This window comes from Morchella sextelata, assembly GCF_020137385.1.
Source record: "Morchella sextelata strain SCLS chromosome Unknown scls_3, whole genome shotgun sequence".
Taxonomy (NCBI): Eukaryota; Fungi; Ascomycota; class Pezizomycetes; order Pezizales; family Morchellaceae; genus Morchella; species Morchella sextelata.
This window is the reverse complement of record NW_025408618.1, coordinates 1,263,449-1,285,752: the sequence shown is the minus strand read 5'-3', so window position 1 is coordinate 1,285,752 and position 22,304 is coordinate 1,263,449. Positions and strand designations below refer to the sequence as shown.

The 22,304-nt window shown below is 46.8% G+C and overlaps 6 protein-coding genes across 6 annotated transcripts; 4 read left to right on the top strand and 2 right to left on the bottom strand.

The window, feature by feature from the left end:
* Window positions 1-1,976: 1,976 nt before the first annotated feature.
* On the top strand, window positions 1,977-4,929 carry H6S33_009168 (uncharacterized protein; the record flags this gene model as incomplete). Its single annotated transcript, XM_044840534.1, has 7 exons — window positions 1,977-1,979; window positions 2,115-2,153; window positions 2,225-2,762; window positions 2,840-2,892; window positions 2,958-3,079; window positions 3,159-3,548; window positions 4,419-4,929. 7 exons carry the CDS (start codon window positions 1,977-1,979, stop codon window positions 4,927-4,929), a joined length of 1,656 nt encoding a protein of 551 aa, XP_044697983.1.
* Window positions 4,930-7,552: 2,623 nt separating this feature from the next.
* On the top strand, window positions 7,553-8,251 carry H6S33_009167 (uncharacterized protein; the record flags this gene model as incomplete). The annotated part of the gene is made up of 4 exons (XM_044840533.1): window positions 7,553-7,679; window positions 7,770-7,867; window positions 7,941-8,010; window positions 8,076-8,251. 4 exons carry the CDS (start codon window positions 7,553-7,555, stop codon window positions 8,249-8,251), a joined length of 471 nt encoding a protein of 156 aa, XP_044697982.1.
* Window positions 8,252-8,570: 319 nt separating this feature from the next.
* H6S33_009166 (uncharacterized protein) lies at window positions 8,571-9,347 on the bottom strand (the record flags this gene model as incomplete). The annotated part of the gene is made up of 1 exon (XM_044840532.1): window positions 8,571-9,347. The coding sequence occupies one exon, from the start codon at window positions 9,345-9,347 to the stop codon at window positions 8,571-8,573; it is 777 nt and encodes a 258-aa protein (XP_044697981.1).
* Window positions 9,348-10,330: 983 nt separating this feature from the next.
* On the top strand, window positions 10,331-11,369 carry H6S33_009165 (uncharacterized protein; the record flags this gene model as incomplete). The annotated part of the gene is made up of 3 exons (XM_044840530.1): window positions 10,331-10,786; window positions 10,832-11,022; window positions 11,090-11,369. 3 exons carry the CDS (start codon window positions 10,331-10,333, stop codon window positions 11,367-11,369), a joined length of 927 nt encoding a protein of 308 aa, XP_044697980.1.
* A 780-nt stretch (window positions 11,370-12,149) lies between these two features.
* H6S33_009164 (uncharacterized protein) lies at window positions 12,150-13,181 on the top strand (the record flags this gene model as incomplete). Its single annotated transcript, XM_044840529.1, has 4 exons — window positions 12,150-12,391; window positions 12,456-12,929; window positions 12,991-13,080; window positions 13,151-13,181. The coding sequence occupies 4 exons, from the start codon at window positions 12,150-12,152 to the stop codon at window positions 13,179-13,181; spliced, it is 837 nt and encodes a 278-aa protein (XP_044697979.1).
* A 3,028-nt stretch (window positions 13,182-16,209) lies between these two features.
* Window positions 16,210-19,180, bottom strand: H6S33_009163 (uncharacterized protein; the record flags this gene model as incomplete). Its single annotated transcript, XM_044840528.1, has 8 exons — window positions 16,210-16,893; window positions 16,952-17,136; window positions 17,187-17,262; window positions 17,326-17,401; window positions 17,460-18,441; window positions 18,497-18,877; window positions 18,972-19,003; window positions 19,077-19,180. The coding sequence occupies 8 exons, from the start codon at window positions 19,178-19,180 to the stop codon at window positions 16,210-16,212; spliced, it is 2,520 nt and encodes an 839-aa protein (XP_044697978.1).
* Window positions 19,181-22,304: the final 3,124 nt, after the last annotated feature.

The window sequence follows — 22,304 nt, the reverse complement described above, 5'->3', positions numbered from 1 at the left end:
AAAAGGACCCTTCTGTCTAAGACCCAAAGTGCAGAACCAGAAACTCAGGGGCAAGAGAAAACCCCACTCGGTAGCCGTGCCAGTAATCCATCGCCGTTCGATGCTCTGGGTTAGGGTTGCAATTGCGTGAGCAGCAGCTCAGGGTCCAGCAGCGCTAGCTACATGTATGGCCATTGGCTCCCTCCACTCTCCATCGGTGCGGCTTAGCGAACGGCGCCTCAGTTTGAGAATATGTATGCCCCCCGTGCTGGAGGGAGCGACATGCCTGCCTACACTCTGGTCCAGAATCGACTCTACGGCGCTTCCCACGTGTGCCCTCAATTGGGGCCAGCATGACAAGGAGAGGACAGGCCCAATCGCGGGGGGGAGATGATGATGAGGGGCATAGAGGGTACATGTATATTCTATGATTCTCAGTCCGAGTACAGTAGGTTAGTGGTTAGTAGGCAGTGTATATTGTACCTGTATGTACTGTAAACTCCGCTGGACCTGGTAGACTCAAGTCATGCCCAGGAGTACTATATATGGTCCCACATGTACTCTACATGCTGTCCGGGATAATAAGATAATAAGCATCATCATCATCATCATCATCCTCGTCCTGAGACAGCGGTTGAGTGGTGCGTGGGTGCGGCTCAACGTTCTGCCTTTTATTCTTTGCTTTTTACCCCTGTCCGCCTGCCTTAGTGACAGTTCATACTCTTAGCAGACAATGGAGCTACATGCATACATCGTATCCTCTACAACCTACATGTACCTATCTCTCTCTAGGTAACGAGAATTGAATTGTTCATGATCAGACACTAGCATCCATCGTATCGTTCGTTCGTACTCAGAAACCCTCCCTCCCTGCATATACGGCCGGTGGATGTTATAGGTATATGCGATGTGGTCAAACACTACTCGTCGGTTCCTGTTCAGGTTTTTTTTCTCTGCAGCACCACCTTCATGTAGCTCCCCAACCCATGCACGCAGCGCACCGTCCTTGTTTCCCAGGACAGGTCCGCAACGCAGGTACACGTATGTTTTGACAGCCTCTGGTTGGACCGTTGCGGGGTAGCTACCAGGGGGGAACCGGCCGTGCTACATGATTCTGATGTATGATCATAATGTTTCTCATGGAATTTTTAATTGAACGGTTTTTTTTAATTCTCCTTCGAGGTTACCGTTTGGGGTCGGGGAGGTTTTAACTGCCTGCCACTTGGATTGAAACATGGGTGGTGCAATGTTTCCTTTAGGGGGCGTTACGGTGCCTAATACAGACAGACACACAATTGCAAGACTGTGAGGGTTAATTGTGAATAGTACATGCCCTCGACTCGCTCCGGTATCATCATCAAAGCTGACTACATGTACATATGGTAGTATACTATACTCTGCTCAGCTACATTCAATGGTATAGAGCAGCTCTGTTATATCCTGAAACCACGCCAGCAACACCACACGCACGTCCGCATTGTTTTTCCAATCTGCTCACGGGCCGGCCCGTGTCATTAGACGAAGATCATTTAGTTATCTTCATGACGTTTAGAGTCGGTGTATATTAATAACCTGCGGGGGTTTTTTGGGGGTGTGTGAGGAGGAGCGGTGAAACTTGTACCTATCACCCTAAAGCTCCCCCCGTTGATATAAGGTGCGTCTTTAGCTGCTTCCCACAAACCTCCCACAGCTAGTTGGCATCTGGAGTACTAGCTACTTCTACACCCAGAGCTTTCGAGTGCGGTATTGTACTTTTATTTTTTCCTTTCTTTCTTTTCTCTTTCCTTCTTTATTCTTATTATATACAGAGCTGGGTATGTTGGAACCTTCTCCTCCCTTGTGGCTTTTTTATGCTAGATTGAATGCGTCTATAAGAAACTAATGCTGCTCTCTGTGTGAAGACTCTTTTTGTAGTTCTTGTATTTTCAATTCCCTTCAGGCTTCAATTTCAATTGTAGAAAACATACACACATAATTTTTAGGTATACAAAGCAATTATGGTGAGATTTCCCCAGATTTTTTGCAATTCCCCCTGCGTATGGGCATCGTGTTTCATAGCTATCTATATCCATAGCTATAGCTGTCTCTATCTCCGTTGAAGTATGCAAATATACTAACCCACACTCCCTCCACAGGCACAACCACGGGATGCAGAAGAACAGCGAATAAATAGGGTACATATCTCCAATTCCCTCCTTCTCTACCTCTAACAATTACACCAATTGACTCTCCAAACCCACTCTAGATCTTCGGTTCCTATCTCTACATCTTCCCCTCTCTTCTCGTCTTCACCGGCATAGTCCGCACCCTCTACACCGCCTACCGCAGCCACCACCTCCCGCGCACCGATCCCGAATCGCGCACCCCCAACCGCCGCGTCTACCCCCCCAGCGCACTCTCCAGCCTGTTCTCGCGCTACATCAAATACCCTGCGCTCTTTGGCAACCGCCATTCGCAGCCCATCGGCTGGTACACGTTCCCGACAAGGCTCGAGGCCCTGCTCGTCGGCATATACTGGTTTATTAATATATCCTTTCTATTTGTCAAGCACGGCAACGCCGACAACGGTATCGATGGCTCAAAGATTTTGGCGGACCGCGCGGGAGTGCTCTCGCTGTGGAATATGCCGATCTTCTTCCTGCTGGCGGGGAGGAACGACTTTTTGGTGTGGTTGACGGGATGGTCGTATGGCACGTTTCATGTGTTTCATAAGTGGGTTGCGAGGGTGTCGGCGCTGATGGGAATGGTGCACTCGGTGGCGTATGCGGTGTATATGTATCAGAGTAGGTTTTCCCTCTTTTTCCTGATTGGGTGTGGTGGGGGAGAGTGATTGCGTATGATGCTGACGGGCGGGTGATAGTTGGTGATGAGGCGAGAAGATGGAATCCGGCGTATTGGTGGAATGGTGTTTCGGTATGTGGATTTGAGTGTTTTTTTGATATTGATATTGGAAGAATTGCTATTGATATCGATTGCAGGCTATGATAGTGATGGGATTGATTCTCGTGCTGGCTATATTTCCGTTCCGGAAGAAGGCCTACGAGTTCTTCCTCATAACGCATATCATTGGAGTGATGGTATTTCTGATATTCCTCTACCAGTAAGTCACTTATATGCACAGAACAAGTTCTCTCATATACCATATTTTCTGCAATATTAACATTACCACCCCCGCACAGCCACCTAAAGCTCTCCGCAACACGCATGTACAATCCGTGGCTCTGGGCCTGCATTGCCATGTGGGCCTTCGACCGCTTCACCCGCCTCCTCCGCATCCTCATCCTCAACTACGGCGCCTTCTCGCGCAACCCGCAGAACCACCACCTGGCCCGCGCAAAGTTCGTCAAAGGCACCGACGTCATCCAGCTCACCGTCTACCCCTCTGCCGAGGACGTAAACTACTTCCCGGGCGCCCACTACTTTGTCTTCCTGACCGGTACCTGGCGCTTCTGGGAATCGCACCCATTCACCGCCGCTGCCTGGCGCCCGAGCGGACCAATGATGCCTGCATATAACGCGGCCGACATCCACAAGATCAAGCGCAGCTTGTCAGGCTCGCTGAAGAACTCGTTGAAGGAGCCGAGACTGCCGCCGAGGGCGCGCACAGCAGACTTGAAGAAGGAGATGGGACACCTAACGACCGTAAAGGAGTTGGGTCCGTTCAAGGAGGTTGGGGAGCTCAAGGAGCTCACGGCACCAAAGGCGAAGCGCCAGGAAAAGGCTATCTACCTTGTTAAGCGGCCCGGCCAAGGGGTCATCATCATGGCCGATAACGTGAAGCCGCAGACGCCCGCCCCGGAGCGGAAGAAGAGTGTCAAGCGCTCTGCTTCGCAGCGGAGTAGGAGCGGTTCTAGGAAGCCTCAACGTAGTGGCTCTAAGAGCTCTCGGGATGGATCCAAGATCTCCCGTGACGGTTCTAAGCTCTCGCGTGATGGCTCCAAGAGCTCTCGTGACGGCTCTAAGATCTCGCGCGATGGCTCTAGGCGCTCCCGTAAGAATTCCGAAGGCGGCACCGACCGCGGCTCCGAGAGCGAGAAGTCCAGCGAAAGCGGCAAGTTCTCGCAGAGCGAGACGCTCGCCGTGGGTAGCGGTCATGGCAGCGGCGGCGGTACTGCCGACGGCAGCCACCGCGGAGGAGGGCAGTCAGAGAGATCCGACGAAGACTTCCTGGAGGAGAAGACGGTGTTTGGCAGCGAGAGCGAGAAGACCACAGCAAAGGTGACGGTCACGTCGTCGCAATTCGAGGACGACGAGGAGGAGGAGGAATACCCTATGGTAATACGTCAGGGCGTCCCTAGCACCATTGCCAGTACTGTGCGGAAGGGCAAGCAGCGCCCGAAGCTGACCTTCTTTATTAAACCACGGAAGGGCATGACAGCCACCCTCGCGGAGCGCATCCGCGAGCACGAGCGCCAGAACGAGATTCAGGGGTTTGCGAGAGGCCGCGAGCTGGAGATCAAGTGCCTGATCGAGGGTGCATACGGCGTTAACCACCCGCTGCACCTGTACGAGACGGTAGTGCTGATCGCCGGCGGTGTCGGCATCACGACAATCCTGCCGTATCTGTGCGACTACATGGAGCGGGCGCGCGGGTCGGAGCGGCGGACGATGACGCAGCGGTTGGTGTTCCTGTGGACGGCGAAGGAGGAGGAGCTGGTGGAGAACCTGGTCTCGAAGCGGTTCCCGAGAGGGTGCCTCACGAGACGGGATATCAGCATGCAGCTCTACGTCACAAAGATGAAGCCGGGGCAGACGGAATTCCTGCCGGGCGTGAAGTATAAGAGGCCGGATATCGGCGAGATATTGAGGGCGGAGCAGGCGAGGCTGGTGGGGAAGATGTCGATTCTGTCGTGTGGGCCGTCGGTGCTGGTGGATATCGTGAGGACGGCGGTGGTGGACTGTCTGGATAAGGATAGGAAGCATATCGAGTACTTTGAGGAGAGTTACTGATTGGGGATGGTTTGTACAGCATCATGTTTGATGGGATTATTTGGGGGTTTTTATTTTTCTATTTCTTTTTTATCATTTACCACCATCACTACATACTGTAGGTTTCTTTTGTGGTTTCATTTGTTCTACCTTCGACTTCCTCAATCACCACTTTTGGAAAACAGTTAACCCAACACTGTTTTTCCTCTATATCAGAACTATAAAATAAAACTAGACACCTCCTATAGGTGTCTAGCTATGGGTCTATTCCCATTGGGCAGTTACTTCTAGCTATGTATAAGCTACATGCAGCTACGTAGTTGAACGTTAATAATTAAATCCCGTTTCAACCTAATTTCCACTGTCCACAAATCATTAAATACCAAACCAAAGCATCCTACTGGCTACCACATGCTGTGCCCCCAAAGACCAACGAATGAAAAAAATTTCCCAGCTGCTCGCATGGCAAAATTAAAGCTAGATAAGCGATGGTTGTGCTTATCTTGGGAATATCTACTCTAATAACGTCGGCAGCTGTGCACGTGTGGTATGTTTGAGTGTTTACCGATTGGAGGGGGACGGCGGCGAATGGGAGTGGGGGGTACACGTATTTGGTCGGCCGTTGGTCACACCAGAGATGGTACTGGTGAAAAGAAAAAAATGGTGATATATCTACATAGGTAAGACGAGAGTGTAATATGTATGCAGAGAACATATCATGATGCAGAGTTGAGTCTCAGAGCGTAATAGCCCTTTTGATTTTTTCCTTTCTCTTTCTTTCCATTTTATTCCATTCCCGTCAACTACCAATGGCATCACAGCACCTACATATATGTACATACATCCACACCTCGACCGCGCACCTGACGAACACACATTCCTCCCTAGCTACTCCTCCTCGGCCTCCTACTCCTCCGTCCTCCGGTCCTCCGTCTCAAACACCCCAAACCCTTCCTCCACAAGGAGAAACACGTTCATCCCGTTTTAGACCTGCGACAACCGCTCCCATCCACCAATCGCCGCACGTCGCGCGGGCCAGTGAAACTTTTATCGCCCCCTCTCATCGCAAGGTCGACGCAGGGTCCCTGTTTGACTCTGAAACTAACCCGAACCATAGCCCCCCCCCAAACCTCCGGCCTCATCTCGAGAGCATTGGGGTCTTTGGCGTGGGTGTGGGCCAGTCGGAGAGGGGGGGGGGGGGGTTCTCGGGGGTGCTGGGGGTGACGTTGTGGAAGGATGCAGTGGGGTCATGGGCGATCACTCGGCTATGTGTGGGGTTGGGGTTGTAATTGGTGGTTAGGGTTTTTAGAGTAGGAGTACTGGTCCTAGTCTGCATGTAGAGACGGCGTAAAGTATCTCCGATTATGGCAGTTATGTAAGTGGTAATAGAGTTATTTAATATACTACTAACCCCCGCCGTCTTCTCAAGTCATGCATCTACCTACATGTAGGTAGAGGTCTGGAACCAAATCGCCGGCTTATCTGAACCCAGCAATTCCAAATATCTTCAGCCAGATATATTATTTTTTTGATTATTTATCCTTATCCAGGCCAAATGGACGTCAGAAGAAGGAGCAAGCACGTCTTTATTAACAGAGGTGCCGATATGATGTGCATACGGCACGTCACGGCCCTTGCAGAAACGCCGGTCTTGGCGCTCCGGCGGATATCCGGATGAGAGCATTGGGTTAGGTATTCCAAATCCCTCTCCGGTGAGAGCGCGAAACCCGCGTAAATGATAATGAAGCGAGATGCCGGATTGTTTACTTGGGAGCTTCTTTCAAACCCACTACTATATGACTACACCATGTAGAAGCTGTGCATGTGACAGGACTAGCCTCCTTGCTCGATGCGGCTTCTCAAGGCCTTAAGATCCTTATGTCCTTAAGGCATAATGCACAAACACGGACATCGACATGGAGGCCGACGGAAAGAATGACTTTACAGATCTAGTTCAGGGTTCGGAGTCAATGATTAACATAGTAGAGCCTCGAAGTCCACAGACTACCGTAAGAGCACTCGCTAGTTGTGATACTCATAAAGAACATAAATTATAATAGTTTAGCTGCCGTTCCAACATTGTTGATATCGTGACCTATAAATAGTACGTAACGCACCTTGATGGAGACGTTGGCATTAATATTTGTCATTTGAAGATCGCCGTCCCAGCCAGAGTTTCAACCTGTCAAAATATTTGTTTTCTCCGCAATGATAATAAATGCACTCTTCTCCGCGCGCATCCATCTCATCAAGGAACAATGAGCAGAAGTCAGAGTACAGCAGCCTGTATGTAGTACATGGGCATAAAATTGCAAGTCTTGTTTGCAATTGCCAAAGATTGCGACCGCCCCAATTTCCGCGGGTCCCGCCTGAATGGGGAAGTGATTCAAAATCCCAATTCCAAATACTTTGAACCCGTGCGGGTGCTTTCCTTCCCCCGCACCCACCCTTGCCTGCTTACATGACATCATTAACTCGTTGGGGTGGGTGGTGGGATGGGATGGGTTTCCCCGCCATGCTTTCAATTGCTTGGGAGGCTTTATTTCTACCTCATCTTTCATTTCATCTCTTCTCTTACAACCATCACCCATTAACATCTTCAATTCCACCCTTCAACTAAATCCACCAATTCACATCAATCATCATGATTTCCGTTGGCAGCACTGTCCCCGCCCCTCCCAAGTCTCTCTGGGAGAACTCTGATAACAACACTGTTACTTTCCCCACCTCCGGAAAGTACATCATTCTTGGTGTTCCCGGAGCTTTCACTCGTTTGTCTCTCCCACCTCCCATCTCGCATCTCTCGTATCAATTTTGTTTTTTTCCACCCAATAACTGACACAATTCCGCTGCAATTGTAGCTCCTTGCTCTTCCCAGATCCCAGGATACCTTTCTAAGTACGATGAATTTGCTGCCAAGGGTGTTAAAGACATCTACGTTGTTGCCGTGAACGACATCGTGAGTGTCTTGATAAACATTCCATCTGCAAGCTTTTATCTGGGATAATATAACTAACAAACCAATTTCACAGTTCGTTGTCAACGCCTGGAAGGAGAAGCTCGGAAAGGACTCCAAGGTCCACTTCGTCGCTGACTGCACCGGTAAGGCCCGATTAGTGCCCCACAGTAACTATCCCTAGAATCATTTAACTGACCTGCAAATATAGGTGAGTTCATCAAGTCTCTCGGACTTGACTTTGATGCCACTGGTCTTCTCGGAAACAGCCGCTCCAAGCGCTTCGCTGTCGTCGTTGAGGACGGAAAGGTCAAGAACCTTTATGTTGAGGATGAAGCCCCGGAAATCACTGTCACCGCTGCGGAGAAGGTTCTTGCCAGCTTGTAAGGATGTGCCTTTGGGGAAACAAAAAAGCGGTAGATATCAATTGAAATAATGAATTGCTTTGTGACTTTTGTCGTGTTCGTTCTTTGTTCCTCGCTAGTAATTGACATTCGAGCTTGATTGAAGGCTTTGACGACTTGGCGCCTTGCATAGATAAAGTACAGCTCTGGTGCAGAGCTGGCCATCATTTTGTGAAATGGCTGTTCAAAGCGGTATCCTGGAATGATCGAGCAGGTTTACGAACAAATTGCATCTAGCGAATTGGAGTTTATTAATTGTAATGCTGTAGTATGGTCGACAGACTAAAACATTCTATATCAAATCAAACGCCCCCAAGCTCCTTCTCTACCGCATCTGCCATTTCCCCCAATGTATTAAACCTCCACTCCCATGCTCCCACTTTCACGAACTCATCATCCTCCGACCCAATCGTTGCATCCTTCCTACTAATCCAGGCACTCCTCAGCTTCATGATCTCAGCCGGAACATGATCATGATGCAGGCTCTGAGCCGTATGCAGAATCTGATCTTTCTCTACACCAAATCTCTCCTTGACCTCTTTGAGCAAATACTCAAAGTTCTTCAAGTCCGGCTTATAGCTACCGATGTCCTGAGCTGTCAGGATAGCATCGAAAATACCTTCACCACCCAACTCAGGCAACGAAGTTGCGAAAGAGTCACGGTCGACGTTACTCAAAACCACCAGCTTGAAGTGCTTCTTGAGTCTCTTCAACGCATCAACCGTATCCGGGAATGCCTTCCAGTCCTTGATGGACGCTCCAAACGCATCCGCCTCCTCCTGTGATGGTGGGGGCTGCGAGAGGGTAGATGCAATCTGCTGATACACGGTGGAGAGGACTTCCGAATACTTCATCTCGGGGGCTTCCTTCTGCTGATCACCTTCGAGAGTGTTGTAGAGATTTATGAACTCTTCACGGGAGAGGGTGTTTGTGGTGGGGGAGTAATGCGTGAGGAGGGGCTGGGCAGCAGCGTAGAGTCCGCTCTCCCAGTCGATGAGAGTACCGTAGACATCGAACGAGAGCAGCTTGAATGGCTTGAAAGAGGCAGTGTTATCGTTATCGGTGGTAGGTGCAGACATTGCGAGATTTTAATATCGAGAGCTTTAGATACGGATTGATTGTGGATGGCCGGTATCTTTGTATCGTGATAACGTGCACACGATAGAGGGCCCTAGCGCAGGCCTTATAAAGCTTCCCTGGTAGCTATCAGTACTAGCATACCACATGGTACCCAGGCCAGATTGAAAGTGGGGTAGAATACAGCATCTGTCGAAGTTTCTGGCCATTTCTGCAGGGACCGGCGAGTACCAAGCAGTAGAATGTGTGCATACGTGAGTCGGTAAACAAGGCAGGCAGACAGGCAGACAGGCAGACAGGCAGACAGGCAGGCAGGCATCATAGATATCAATAACAGAGATCAGCACTATATTACAGCTTGTTAATTGTCCGATCCTTGATGTGGCGATTATGATGAGTTCAGTGTCGACCCCAGATTCTTCTTTTTGTGAAACGGAGCTGGACTGTTTGGACTATTTGAACTATTTGTATCTTATCCTCGCGCGCGGTACCTGGATGTGAAGACGGGTTTCAGCCCAGCGCAACCAGCCAATGGCATCCGAATGCGGGTTGTAGATAAATAATCCTCGTCCGAGCGGGCCCCCAAATTTAGCCTCATCAATTAATAGTAGAGCAGGCTAGTACATGATGTAGTTACTCTAAATACCCGAGAAAGGGAGCAAACATGCAAATCTACAGGTCTTTCAAGATACACGCGAGCCAGCAGCCAACCAGAAGCCCGCATTCACAACTTTCCAAGATCTTGGAAGCTAGAAGCTGGAATACCAGGTCTAATTGCATGATAATCTCGGGAGGCGAACGGGAGGCGACAGGACAAACAGAACTGCGCCTGGAGAGAGATATTCGCGGCCGGTTGTCGACGTCGTTAAATAACCTTTGCCTCCCCCGGATATTCATCATGTAGATACATGTACTTCATAGAACCTTAATATCCTCCTCATACATACACACACATTCATCGTAAAACACAGTGCACATATACACAATGCTTCCTTCATCACTGCTATTAACACTCCTCGTGCTTCTCCCAAACATCTCGCACGCCCAAACCACCTCCGCCAAACGAGGACTAACATACTTGACCCCCGAGCACCCCAACGATGACGAATCCCTGCTTTCTGCAGATACCTCCCTCACCTGGTACTACAGCTACAAATCACTCCCCGATGCCGCCGTCACAGGTCTCGAGTTCGTGCCCATGCTCTGGGGCGATCACGATAACACATTCGTCGCCGACGTGACCTCGCAGCTGCCAAACGTCAAGTACGTACTCGGCTTCAATGAGCCAGACATGTCGCTGGATGTCGGCGGAACTGCAATCTCGCCAGAGAGAGCAGCGTTCTTGTGGAAGCGCGATATACAGCCGCTGAAAGGGCAGGTGAAGTTGGGCGCGCCGGCGGTTAGTAGTGCGGAGTGGGGGATGCCGTGGTTGAAGAGGCTTGTGCCCTTTCTAGCTGGTGAACTGGTTGTTTGGATTATTTAGTAGGATTGGACTGACGGTGCTGTGGTTGGTGGTGGTAGCTTTTTTGACGCCTGTGATGGGTGCTCGTTTGATTTTATACCGATCCATTGGTATGGCAACTTTGAAGGGCTTGCCTCCCATCTTGGACACTACCATGTTACCTTCCCAGACCAAAAGCTGTGGATCACAGAGTTGGGCTATGCCCATGTCGACCTGTTTGTTCCCCCTATTCCCTCCCTTCAGCAAGAATGAATATACCTAGACTAACTCTCAAAATCAAAGGCAAGCAACTGAGGACTTCTTTAACACAACAATGAACTATCTCGACAACCTCGACTATGTCGAGCGCTACAGCTGGTTCGGCGCCTTCAGAGCCGACGTTAGTAATGTTGGCCCCAACGGGGCAATGCTGAGTGCTGATGGCGAGCTGACGGATATCGGGTTGTGGTATCTGGACCTTGAAGGGTCGGGGGCGAGCTCTGGCACAGCTGCAGTGCTGGTGAAGAGGGTGGTTCTTTTGGGGGTGGTGGGATTTGCGGTGGGGTGGGGGATGCTTTGTTAGGACTTTTCTTTTTGCTATTGTGTTTAGGGGGCCGGTTGCTTATATTATTTCTTATGGCGTTTATCATTGGGCATGGGCGTTAATTTTTAGCATTTTACTTGGAGGATACATTTGTGGGTAGTTGTTTAGCTAGCTAGTTATACCATACGAGAAGTGATTTGTGTTTAGAAGACATTGGTCGGTTTGGGCGGTTGTGGCTTTGGAGTCACGACCTATCACTCGCTGCGAATATTAGTCGAGTTGAATTGTGGAGTTGATTGATTGATTGATTGGTTGATTCGAATGGTGGAATGCTTAAATAACAGGACAATCTTTCTTTTACAGATTATAGATCGCATTAAATTAAGAATATGTTACTACACTCAAGGCAGGTTTTTAGAGGTATAAGCTATGCGCCAGTCCACTGATCTAGTTCTATAGTGCTAAGTGAGCTATTTAACTTTAACCCTAACCCTAGAACAAGTTCCACCAACTCTGACTTGAGACAACATTTCCCTGCTCTTAGAATTCCCTCGATTATTCACGCATTCTGAAGTCTATCACAGCGAAATGATTAATGTGTCTACACAGCTACCGCGTCGAGAGTGTCGGAAGGACACTGTATTCTTAATTCGGTATGAAGCGAGGCGATAACCGATGAGTGATCGGCGGCATGACAAAATCTACCTAGTTTTTTTCTCGGCCCCCGCCATCAACATCTCTCTACGTACCTAGAGCCTTTGTTTGCAACTGCAATTGAAATTCTTCACGATCGAATAAATAACCTCAATCACCATCAAAATGCGTCCCTCATTCGCAGCACCCCTCCGTTCTCTCCTACGCCCCTCCTCCGGGCTTCTCACAACCCCAATCCTGCGAGCACCTCTTCAATTCCGCCCCCAATTGCAACGCTCCGTGGCCCCCATTCGATCAATCCAGTATGCTACTGGCAACAAGATCCGTGAACAGCCCCGTCTCCGTCTCGGAACCGAGGCTCCTAACTTCACCGCCGAGACTACTCATGGCAAAATTAACTTCCACGAGTAAGTCCCTAGCCTGTCCATTGCTACCATCCCCAGGGAACAGTGATTTCTAAATGTGACATAGGTTCATTGGAGACAACTGGGCAATTCTCTTTTCTCACCCCGCCGATTTCACTCCTGTTTGCACCACCGAGCTTGGAGCATTCGCCAAGCTCCAACCCGAGTTCACAAAGCGCGGTGTAAAGCTCATTGGTCTCTCTGCCAACGGACTCGAGAGCCACCACCAGTGGATTAAGGATATTGATGAAGTCACTGGCAGTGAATTCACTGGAAAGCAGAGCTTCCCCATCATTGCTGATGAGAGCAGGGAGGTTGCATGGTTGTATGACATGGTTGACTCGCAAGATTTGAAGAACATCGACGAGAAGGGAATTGCATTCACCATCAGAAGCGTCTTCGTCATTGACCCAAAGAAAAAGATTAGATTGATGATGATGTACCCGGCTTCAACCGGAAGAAACTCGGCAGAAGTTTTGAGGGTTGTTGATTCTTTGCAGACTGCGGATAAGAACGGCGTTACCACCCCTATTGATTGGACGTGAGTTTAAGAGAGCCACTCTGGTTTTGTCTTGGGAAATGATCGATTGACTGGCGAATAGTGTTGGACAAGATGTGATTGTACCGCCAAGTGTCTCTACTGAAGATGCTAAGGCGAAGTTTGGAGAGGACAACGTCAGGGTGTTGAAGCCGTAAGTGTTCCCTAAATCTTCATTTTTCGCTGTATGTGTATATTTTTAATTTACTAAAACATCCGTGTAGCTACCTGAGATTCACTACTCTTAAGAAGTAAAGACCACCGTAAATATAAATAGATTATCAGGGAATAAAACCAATTTGGCTTTATTTACCCTCTCTAGCGAAATTTCGTGCATAAGTGATGTCTAAATACCGCCAAAATTATTTATCATAGAAAGAAAACTTTTTCTATGCATGGATATTTTCATTACAACCAAAAGCGGGAAGACTCGGAAGCCAGGTAAAATCTTCGGCTACCGGTTATAACTTCCTTCACATCCCTAGCTACAGGATGATTGCTAAACCGTCTACAATATACTTGCCCTGTAACGTTATGTGCTAGTTATATAGGTAATCGATTTACGGATCCAGGTTCTCACTCTTTATCTAACTTTGAGGGTACAAATACTCGCTTTTAAGGGTGCTCGTGCAGGAACTAGTTGGCACAATTTTCTGTATTTTGGCTTTTGTGGTTAAAGCCAAAGGGCCAAAGGTTGGATAAAAGGGGAGTTTTTTTCGTGTGTAATTGATTTGACGGGCAGCAACTTTCAGAAGCTCTGGTGGATACCACTAGTTCATTCTTGTACATGATATTTTGCCAAATTCTTTCTGTTGGGTGTACGGCTGGGAGAGGGCTGTATGTAAACAGAACATGATCATGATATTCCACTAGACATATAGATAAATGTACTCGTAAAGGCCAAAGAATTCTAGATCTTCAAAACTACAAGTAGGTTTAGAAACTGCATTTTTCAAATAAATTGTAGTAACTTAATAGGGTTTTGGCTAGAATCCGTTTATTGAGATGACGTAGAGCGCTAGTATGCATGGCTGAAACTACACACGTTGTTTTTTATTTCAACACCAATCTAACCCCCGCTCTCAGTCATGAACACTCACATTCCACCGCTTGCTCTCATCAGCCGATGTTAATTTCTAATCCTCTTTTATCTCATGATCCTACTCGCTCGTCTTCGCCAAGAATACGCACCTGACTTAATGAACTCAGGGATTTGACCAAATGAACTTTCGCTCTCGGCCAGGTGAAAATTCTTGGCGAAGACGCACGAGTACACTCGAGGTGCAGATATTTGGAGGATGGTACTTTTGAGTATATGTATATGTAGGCATGTGTCCACATGTTCCCCAATCCATGAGCTCAAACATCTGAATGTGATAGTAACCACACTATCGATATCAGGGCATGGCCACTGAACGCAATGGCACTGTTCTGGATTCGCTAGGTGAGAAGAATCCTACCCTTGGAATTTTCTATTCTTTATCTGGAGACTTGCGTATGCGTCGGGCTCACGCAGATAAAAAAAACAATTAAGAATTGTTTGTGGGGGTTTCGCACGAAGTGATCAGTAACTAGAGTATGTCAACTGTTTAGGTTCCTCAAGCTTGGCTTTCGATCACCCCATACTCACATCACAGATGTGTAGGATTGATATTAATTTTTTATATTGTCAATCTAGTACCATGGATATTTTTGATGAACCGAGTTCCTTTATGGAAGAATTGTCTATATTTCTTTCGGCCTCCTGTCCTTAGAAGCCGCCGTCTCTTATCACTCGCTAGTTACCACTCTAGCGAGTGATAAAACGTGATCATGTATCATGACGCGAGCAGTGGGTGTTCTATACAGTACCGTATCTACCCATCGTATAAAAAGCACTACCCTAATATTATTCTAGGCAAAAGCCGAACCCATCTATTGGAGAAAATTTGCAGCATTTGATAACAGCGGGTCGCACACCCTAGCGCCATTCCAGGAAGGACCAATGACATGCAGCACACGGTCGGTTGCCAAGCAAACAAAATATCAGGCAGACTCAATATTTACTCGGTTATAGAATGATTTACTGCAAGGAGGTGAATCAGAGGAAGGGAAGTCGGAAAGACCTCCGGAGTTGAAATACTATCTCTGCAGGTAAGATAGAATGTTTCTCTAGAGAACTACATATTGATTTTAGGGCGAGGGAGTTTCGCACGCCATACCATTGGGCCACAGTTCGTGCGTCGGAAATCACCCTTTTCTTTTACCCCAGGGACTTATTCATTCCATACAGGAGGCTATATTTGATACAGACCAGTAACAGGGAGCTGAGTATTTAGATACACTTCACATTACAGAAAATTCCATGCGATATGCGTTATCGAATGGAATTTGAAGCGGACCTGCAGGAAGAAAATCGATGTTGTTCGCCGCAGAGGTCAACAACGTTGTACAAAATAAGTTATTGCCGATTATAATTTCGGAGAAACGGTAAATGGATCTAAAGCCAAATGGCAGGGTCTGGGTCGGAAATTTAATTGCTTGAAATACGTACATACGTGCCTCCCGCTTTCATCTAGACAGAGGAAATAGGACGACCAAAGCTCAACTGCCACCAAAAAATTCCACCTATTCGCATGGGTCAATCGAAACACTGTGCCTTGTCGGGTGAAATCGGTCCGGTATCTCTAGCTCTAAACCTAATATTCTACTTAGGAGGCCTGCGCTCTGATAACCCCATATATCTACCCCCCGAAAACCCGAAACCCCCGGAAGATAGAATTAGACATCAAAATGCGAGGACTCGTTTGAAAATACTTATATGAGAGACATTCTTTAAAGTTTTGTCATCATGGGGCCCAATCATTCCCAGATACAAAACCAAAATCAGACAGGCCCATATTCTATTCAGCAGATTTCAAAATGCAAGTCGATAATCCAGGCAACCATATATCCCCATTATAAAACAATTTCGACAACTCATGTAAGAAAGCAACATAATTCTCGTGGTACCGCAGCAAACAATTTCCCTTGGGGTCCACCGACTACACACATTGGAAGAAAATGCGGAATGAGATAGAATGAGATATTGAAAATATTCTAGCGCCATTCGAGAGTACAGCCTTATTCTTCCTACAGAACACAGAGATCACAAAAAGACAGCAAGAAATTCAGGTACAGGGGAATTGTGGAAAAATATACTTTCTTCGGATCGGAGCAGAAACGCAACAGACTGAACAACTAAATCAAGAAAGAAAAAAAATGGATGAAAACGCCTATAAAAAGAACTCCACGAAATGAAAAATCACCTGTCGAAATGGCCGCTCTGAAGCCATGCATACACATCCTCAACTTCAAGATTCTGATGGTACAGTTGCTTTGTTGGGTAACCGATTGCCGGGTCTGGAGGGTTTCCTGCGACGCTGTAATGGTTTGAGAAATAGCTGGGAACCTCGAATTGCCCATTGATAGCAATACTTGATACCTCATGGTTGGTGGGGTACGGGGTTTGTGGTGAGACAGGAGCCGGAGGAGTGCTATCTCTCGCACAAATCATTCTTTCCACAATGACACTAAGCTCCGAGGCAGTCTTTGCACTTGCAGCTGCCGCCTCATTACCTCTTTCTCCAAATCCAGAAAGGAGGGTGATAACAAAATGAATGTCTTCTTCATCATTACTTGGCGTGCTGCAAGCACCAGTAGCACAAGTGCATTCTTGCATCTCTTGGCCAAAGAGACGACTCAGCAGAAGTACTATGGCTGCGTTGAAGAGGTAATGATAGTCCGTAAAAGAGTGATGAGATATCCATCCAGAAGACTGAAGTTGCCTTCCTAAGGCTATATTCCGACGAGCGGCGTTTGAACAGATGATGACGTGCTGTTCAATATGTGGTGGCATCTGAGGAACGTTTCCTGAAGACACACAAAAAGCTGCTGTTCGTTGTTTGGCTGCCAATAAGAGGGAAGGTCTAGTTGTCAAGATATGCAGCTTCACTAACATTAGCCAAGGTATCACTAAAGCCAACTTCCTAGATGGATATAATTACCTGATTGTATAGGAAGTGCAAAAGAAGGACAGAGCGTCCCCGAGCAACCCCGTTAATAAGTTTTAATTCGGGTGGAAGACTTTCTTCCCAGGACCGAAGGTCATTGTGGATGTTTTCAATTACTCCGACAACATCACCAATCTCCCTCCCAAAACCGCTTGTTGTTTTACGGACGCGGTAGACCTCTGAAATGGTTAGAGTTTTCCACAGGTACTAGAGTGTATTCATAACTTACTGTTGACGACGTCGCCCATTATTTTGCTAAGACGAACATGTGCGGACAGACCGGCGCCTGAGGGTAATGCATCTCCCTTGATCACAATAAGTTACACCTGAACTCATAACTTTTATAACTTTTTTGACATGGCACTCACAATTTCTGAGGGCAGATCAACGTCGATATCCTCATCGGAAAGCATAACTGGCCTACCCATGTAGCAGCTAAATATCCTGTAATATTATGCACAGTTTTAGAAAAGTACTCCAGGTAATCGGTAATGGATCGTACCTGTCTAAGATGTAAATGTTCCAGAATTCTCGTTTCTTTTCTTCATACTGCACTAACTTCCGAAGCTGATCTTCCGGGCTAGATGCTGATGAAAATTGCGGTCCGGGGCCGTTATACCGCCCTATCCCTCCAGAAACCCATTCGCCTTTCCTCCACGTCCGGTGCAGTCCATGAGATACGGCCATTCTGACGGCAAGGCCAATATACATGTATGCTGCATCTCTTCTATTTGCAGATAGAAGGTAATAGGACATTAGGGTGATTATGCGGAGAGAAGGCAAAGAAGCCTCCTCTACTGGATTAACAAGAAGAAGTTTTGCGCGAGCAAAAAATGTCATTCCGGGGAGTGTATTTGCACTATTATGTGCATAATGGGGAGCTGAATTCTCACGTGTATGATGGTATGCCTGATCTATATGAGTGTGAGGGGATATCGGTTCTGATCCAGCTACGAAATGACGCCAATGCGCTGAAATACCAGCTAATTCGTCTTCAACAGTAGAACTTGTACCGGTTGTTGCCATTACCTGGCAACTGAGGGCGAGTATCATGTTTATCACGCAAAGAGAGGTATAGTCCACAGGCGAGACCGTACCGTTGAGAGGAGGACCATAGTTTGTGACTTCGTACAGCGCTTCGATTTCCAGGTAAATCTTTGACGGGTTAAACCAATGAAATATACCGCCACCATCTACAGGCTGGGTAGATGTGCCACAAGCACATAGCTTGAGGAAGCTATCTAGATGCCTCAAAACAGTTGTCTTTTGAGGTAGTGTATATGGATCCGTGACGGGCAAGGATAATGGTAGGCTATCATGGGTGTAGTAGGAAGATGCTGCTGAAGTGAAAGATAATGCAGGGTCAACTGGAACGCTATGACTAGGTATGTACGACATGTTCCGAGGTATGTGTGGATATGAAGATCTAATAAAATCTCGAATCTTGTCTATAAACGTTGCTCCAGCCGAATCTCCAATGAAACCTGTTAATGCCATCAGCTTCAATCGTTGGTGCTCCATCCGTAATATCAAACTTACTTGAATATCCCTCTGAACAGCTCGAAAATCTGTTTGATTCGTCCCCCGCCTCAAGATCTTCGCCTGCAATAGCTCGGTTTTTGGAGCCAAAAGATCCGTTCTCTGGCCAAACTGCCGCCCCAGGGGAAGTTGGAGATGGTTCTCCACTACTTGAAGTCATACTGCCGTTTTGACCCAGAAAGCTGATTCCAAAACGACCTGCAATATCTTCGCGTACAGCTTGGTCTGGTACTGCCTCATAAAGAGCCTTCTCCAGCGCATATATCCGGGCTTGAAGTTTGTCTACAAAAAGCTCCGGTACCACAATTTTTGCAGAGGCGGGTGGATAATTGCATGTGATGTTTGCAAGATAACATTGTCGACATGGTTGTTCCCCGGTGCCTATATCATATATTGTTAATTCTCAAGTAACTGATGAATATATGAACGACTGGCTCATGGAGAAAAGGAAATCGGTGACGAATAATAGACTTACATCGGATCTTTCGTGTCTTACAGTGGTCGCATCTACATACACAGATACAGTCTCCTGTCAATCATTTCGGTTTTCTCATTAAATCTCGAAGGCAGGGAGACAAACGCTACAGCGATTCTCTTCCTATCTTCATCACGAACTTTCGGTCGTTGGCGGTTGGAGCTTGCTCGCCTTCGAGGCTGAAACTGAATCTCAGGTTGTTCGGACATTGAAGATAGTGATTCAATTTAATATGAGGTGAGATCAAGAGATAATTTCCTCACTGTTTATGGTGTATTGACTTGAACACAGGTAGTTGAAGTTTGAACAAAGTATGGAAAGTACAGAGATATATATCGAACCTTGGTATAAGATTTACGACCCCTAGAACTGCCGTGAGAATTTTGGCTCGGGAGTTATCTTCTGATTGAAGCTTGCGGCAGGAGATGCTGATCTCCAGCGGATGATCTGGACCTGGATGTTTTGATTGATTCAAATCATGCACAAAGATCTCGATTTTGATTTCTTCACCTCTATTGTGCCTAGATACTTGGACAATCTGTGGTACCTCCCGTATATGGGCGGCATTTTTCTATACTGGATCAGCAATCATCTGTAGGTATTGGCGCATATCAGCGCTGTTGGCATGGTATCGAATAGGCATGGCCGTTTGAAAAGCCTCATTACAAAGTCTGCCTAGCTATCATCAAGAAATTCCAACTCACCGGAATTACAACCTACCGTGTTTATCCTTTAGCAGCCAGAATCAGAAGAATAGGAGGACACTGAATATTAAATATGACCCCTTTTCCTTCGTTAAATCAAGTTAGGTCTTCTAGGTATTAGGTGCAATTACCACTTTTTTTTGTACTAGTGCCAAGTTAATGAATGGTTTAGAAAAGGCAATCCGGCATCGAGATCGTACCGGATCTATGGAGGGCTATCCAAGGGCGTGATTGTTCATTCGAATATATTTATGCAACTTTCAAGACTATCGAAGCCATTTACAGGAACAAATGCACATTGCGTCAATTGATCAAGGGTCACCACGTGGAATACCCGTTCTCTCAGCGCCATCTGTGGGGAAGCGGGACAAAGTAGGATGTGTGATACACGGGTCAAGTTTAGGCAGGGTACCCAAACGATTATGAAGGTCTTAGCAAAGGCCCTGAGAGTTTTTATGCGTGAGCTAGGTTAGCAACCCCATAGTTTTGAAAATTAAATGACAGAGATCAGCGGCGAAACTATTCCTGACGCAACATTCACTATACTATTTTTGATTGGTCTAGAGGCAGATAGCTATATGTACGTACATCTCTACTGGTACGCACTCGATCCGATAGCACTGTTAAGTTGGTGGAAGCTAGGGCTCTTTTCAAGCCTCCGATCCACCAAATTTGGATGCAAAGTCCCAGCACCACGTCCAGAAATCTCTTGCCGCAAAAGGTTTCTACCCAAAATCAGCTTAATAGGCCAAAATCTCAGAAGAGTATCAAATCGGTTGTAAAAAAAACAAAAGTCTAATGGCATTTGAGTAGAACGGCTTGATGCAGGAGTCCCTCTAAACTTTTCTGACATCGGCAGAGTACGCAAGGGGAAAAATCAAGGTTGATCACCTCGGAAGGTGTAGAATTTCCAATCACTTACATAGCTGCCTAGCTATGTACTGTACTGTACGCCCTCCATGGCACAAACGACACGAAGCTGTCCGGCAGTTTTGAGTTACAAAATTCTTATACGTAATAATCTCTTAGACGCCCAATCTACCACTGAGAGATTATAAATTCTAATATCCTAGCCGGACTCTAGGTAGCAGTCTGGATAATGCTCACCGCCAACCAAAATTACATGTATCTAGGCGCAGGAGTTACCCTAGGTTCGTAGACTCTGCCAAGACAAGGCGCGGTGAGATAGAACGAATTTGCCCTAAACCAAAGATACAATCTACAAACCTGAACCTCATCATGGACATGATCAACCTTTCATGGTTTGTGGTTCGCACGCCTTGTGTGACAGGTTTGGGCTCAGGCAGACAAACACATTGAGAAATAAAGTCTTGGATCTAGTAATCAGTATTCTTAGATATTAACTGTCAAAGTGTAGGGGATATATTAAGTCGGGGATCTTCATTCAAAGTAAACATGGAAATGGGTCTGGCCCGGATTTCAAACATTGAAGACCCTCATTATGTATCTTTTTATTTCGGAAGCGAAACCGGCACCCGCAACCGTTACTAGAACATTTTGCACTCGTCTTCCCTTATATGGGATGAACGCGTATATCTTGAGTGTGGTCGATCGAATCTTGGCATTTTAACACTGGCCTTAGTAATGCTATGGGACGGAAAAATCCCGGCCGGAGGTCTATGTTCGGATTAAATATAATCAGTTGTGCGCGGTGAACACAATAATAAACAGCTCCCGTTTTGATTTCTGTGTTAGATACAGGCTAAACTCCGTTTATTTGCACTCTCTTGACTCAATTAATGAGGCTAGGCATGCATTATCGATATTTAGTTGCAAATCGTTCAAAATAACATCCCGCGGCGATGGGACGCCAGGCCCTGCACTCTAATTGATTGCAACTTAACATATATGTTAGTGGTATCGATTTACTGGGAGCCTGGGATCTTCAAACCATCGTTAATCTCAGCGAATAGTTTGCTAGTTAGTGGGTATACGTTATTCTCCGCAAGCACATTCGTTCTTCTGCACCAGTTTGACACCATCTTACAAAATATCATGCCTTTTGCTTCCCTTCGGCTTACTTTCCTCAAGCCCCAAGGCTATTCTTCTCATAAATTCCCGGCCTTGTCTTTGCATAATTCCCTCTGATATTCTCTAGAGGTGCTAACAGCCACAAAAAAAAAAAAAAAAGAAACAGTTAAGCCTTTAACAATTCCAATCAGATGTCAGCGCATCATGTTTGCATATAAAGCATGATATCCAGAGGAAAATAAATTTAAGCTTCCCATCCAATCTGGACAATTGCCCGACCATTATTATGTGCTGGTCAAACAGGACACCTACGTGGTAAAAGATTGAAGGTGGTTTCGACAATTCGAGAGCGGTGACGACGAGAATTGTGACAGCACAGGCCTGGTACCCATGCAAACATGACATGCACAGACGAATATATCATGTACTTGAACAAGGAACAGTCATCGGAATACCAAGATACTGGTACGAGTGATAGCCTATGATGCCGAGGCCCTAAGTCGCTGCTTTATGATTCGCCTTGTGGATGCCTGTCTACCAGTAAGGTCAGGACGTTTCGCTTCTTTTGCTTTATTTTCAACTTTGTTTGGTCGTCCCGCATTTTGATACTTGGCAATGATATAAATGGCGCGTTGCC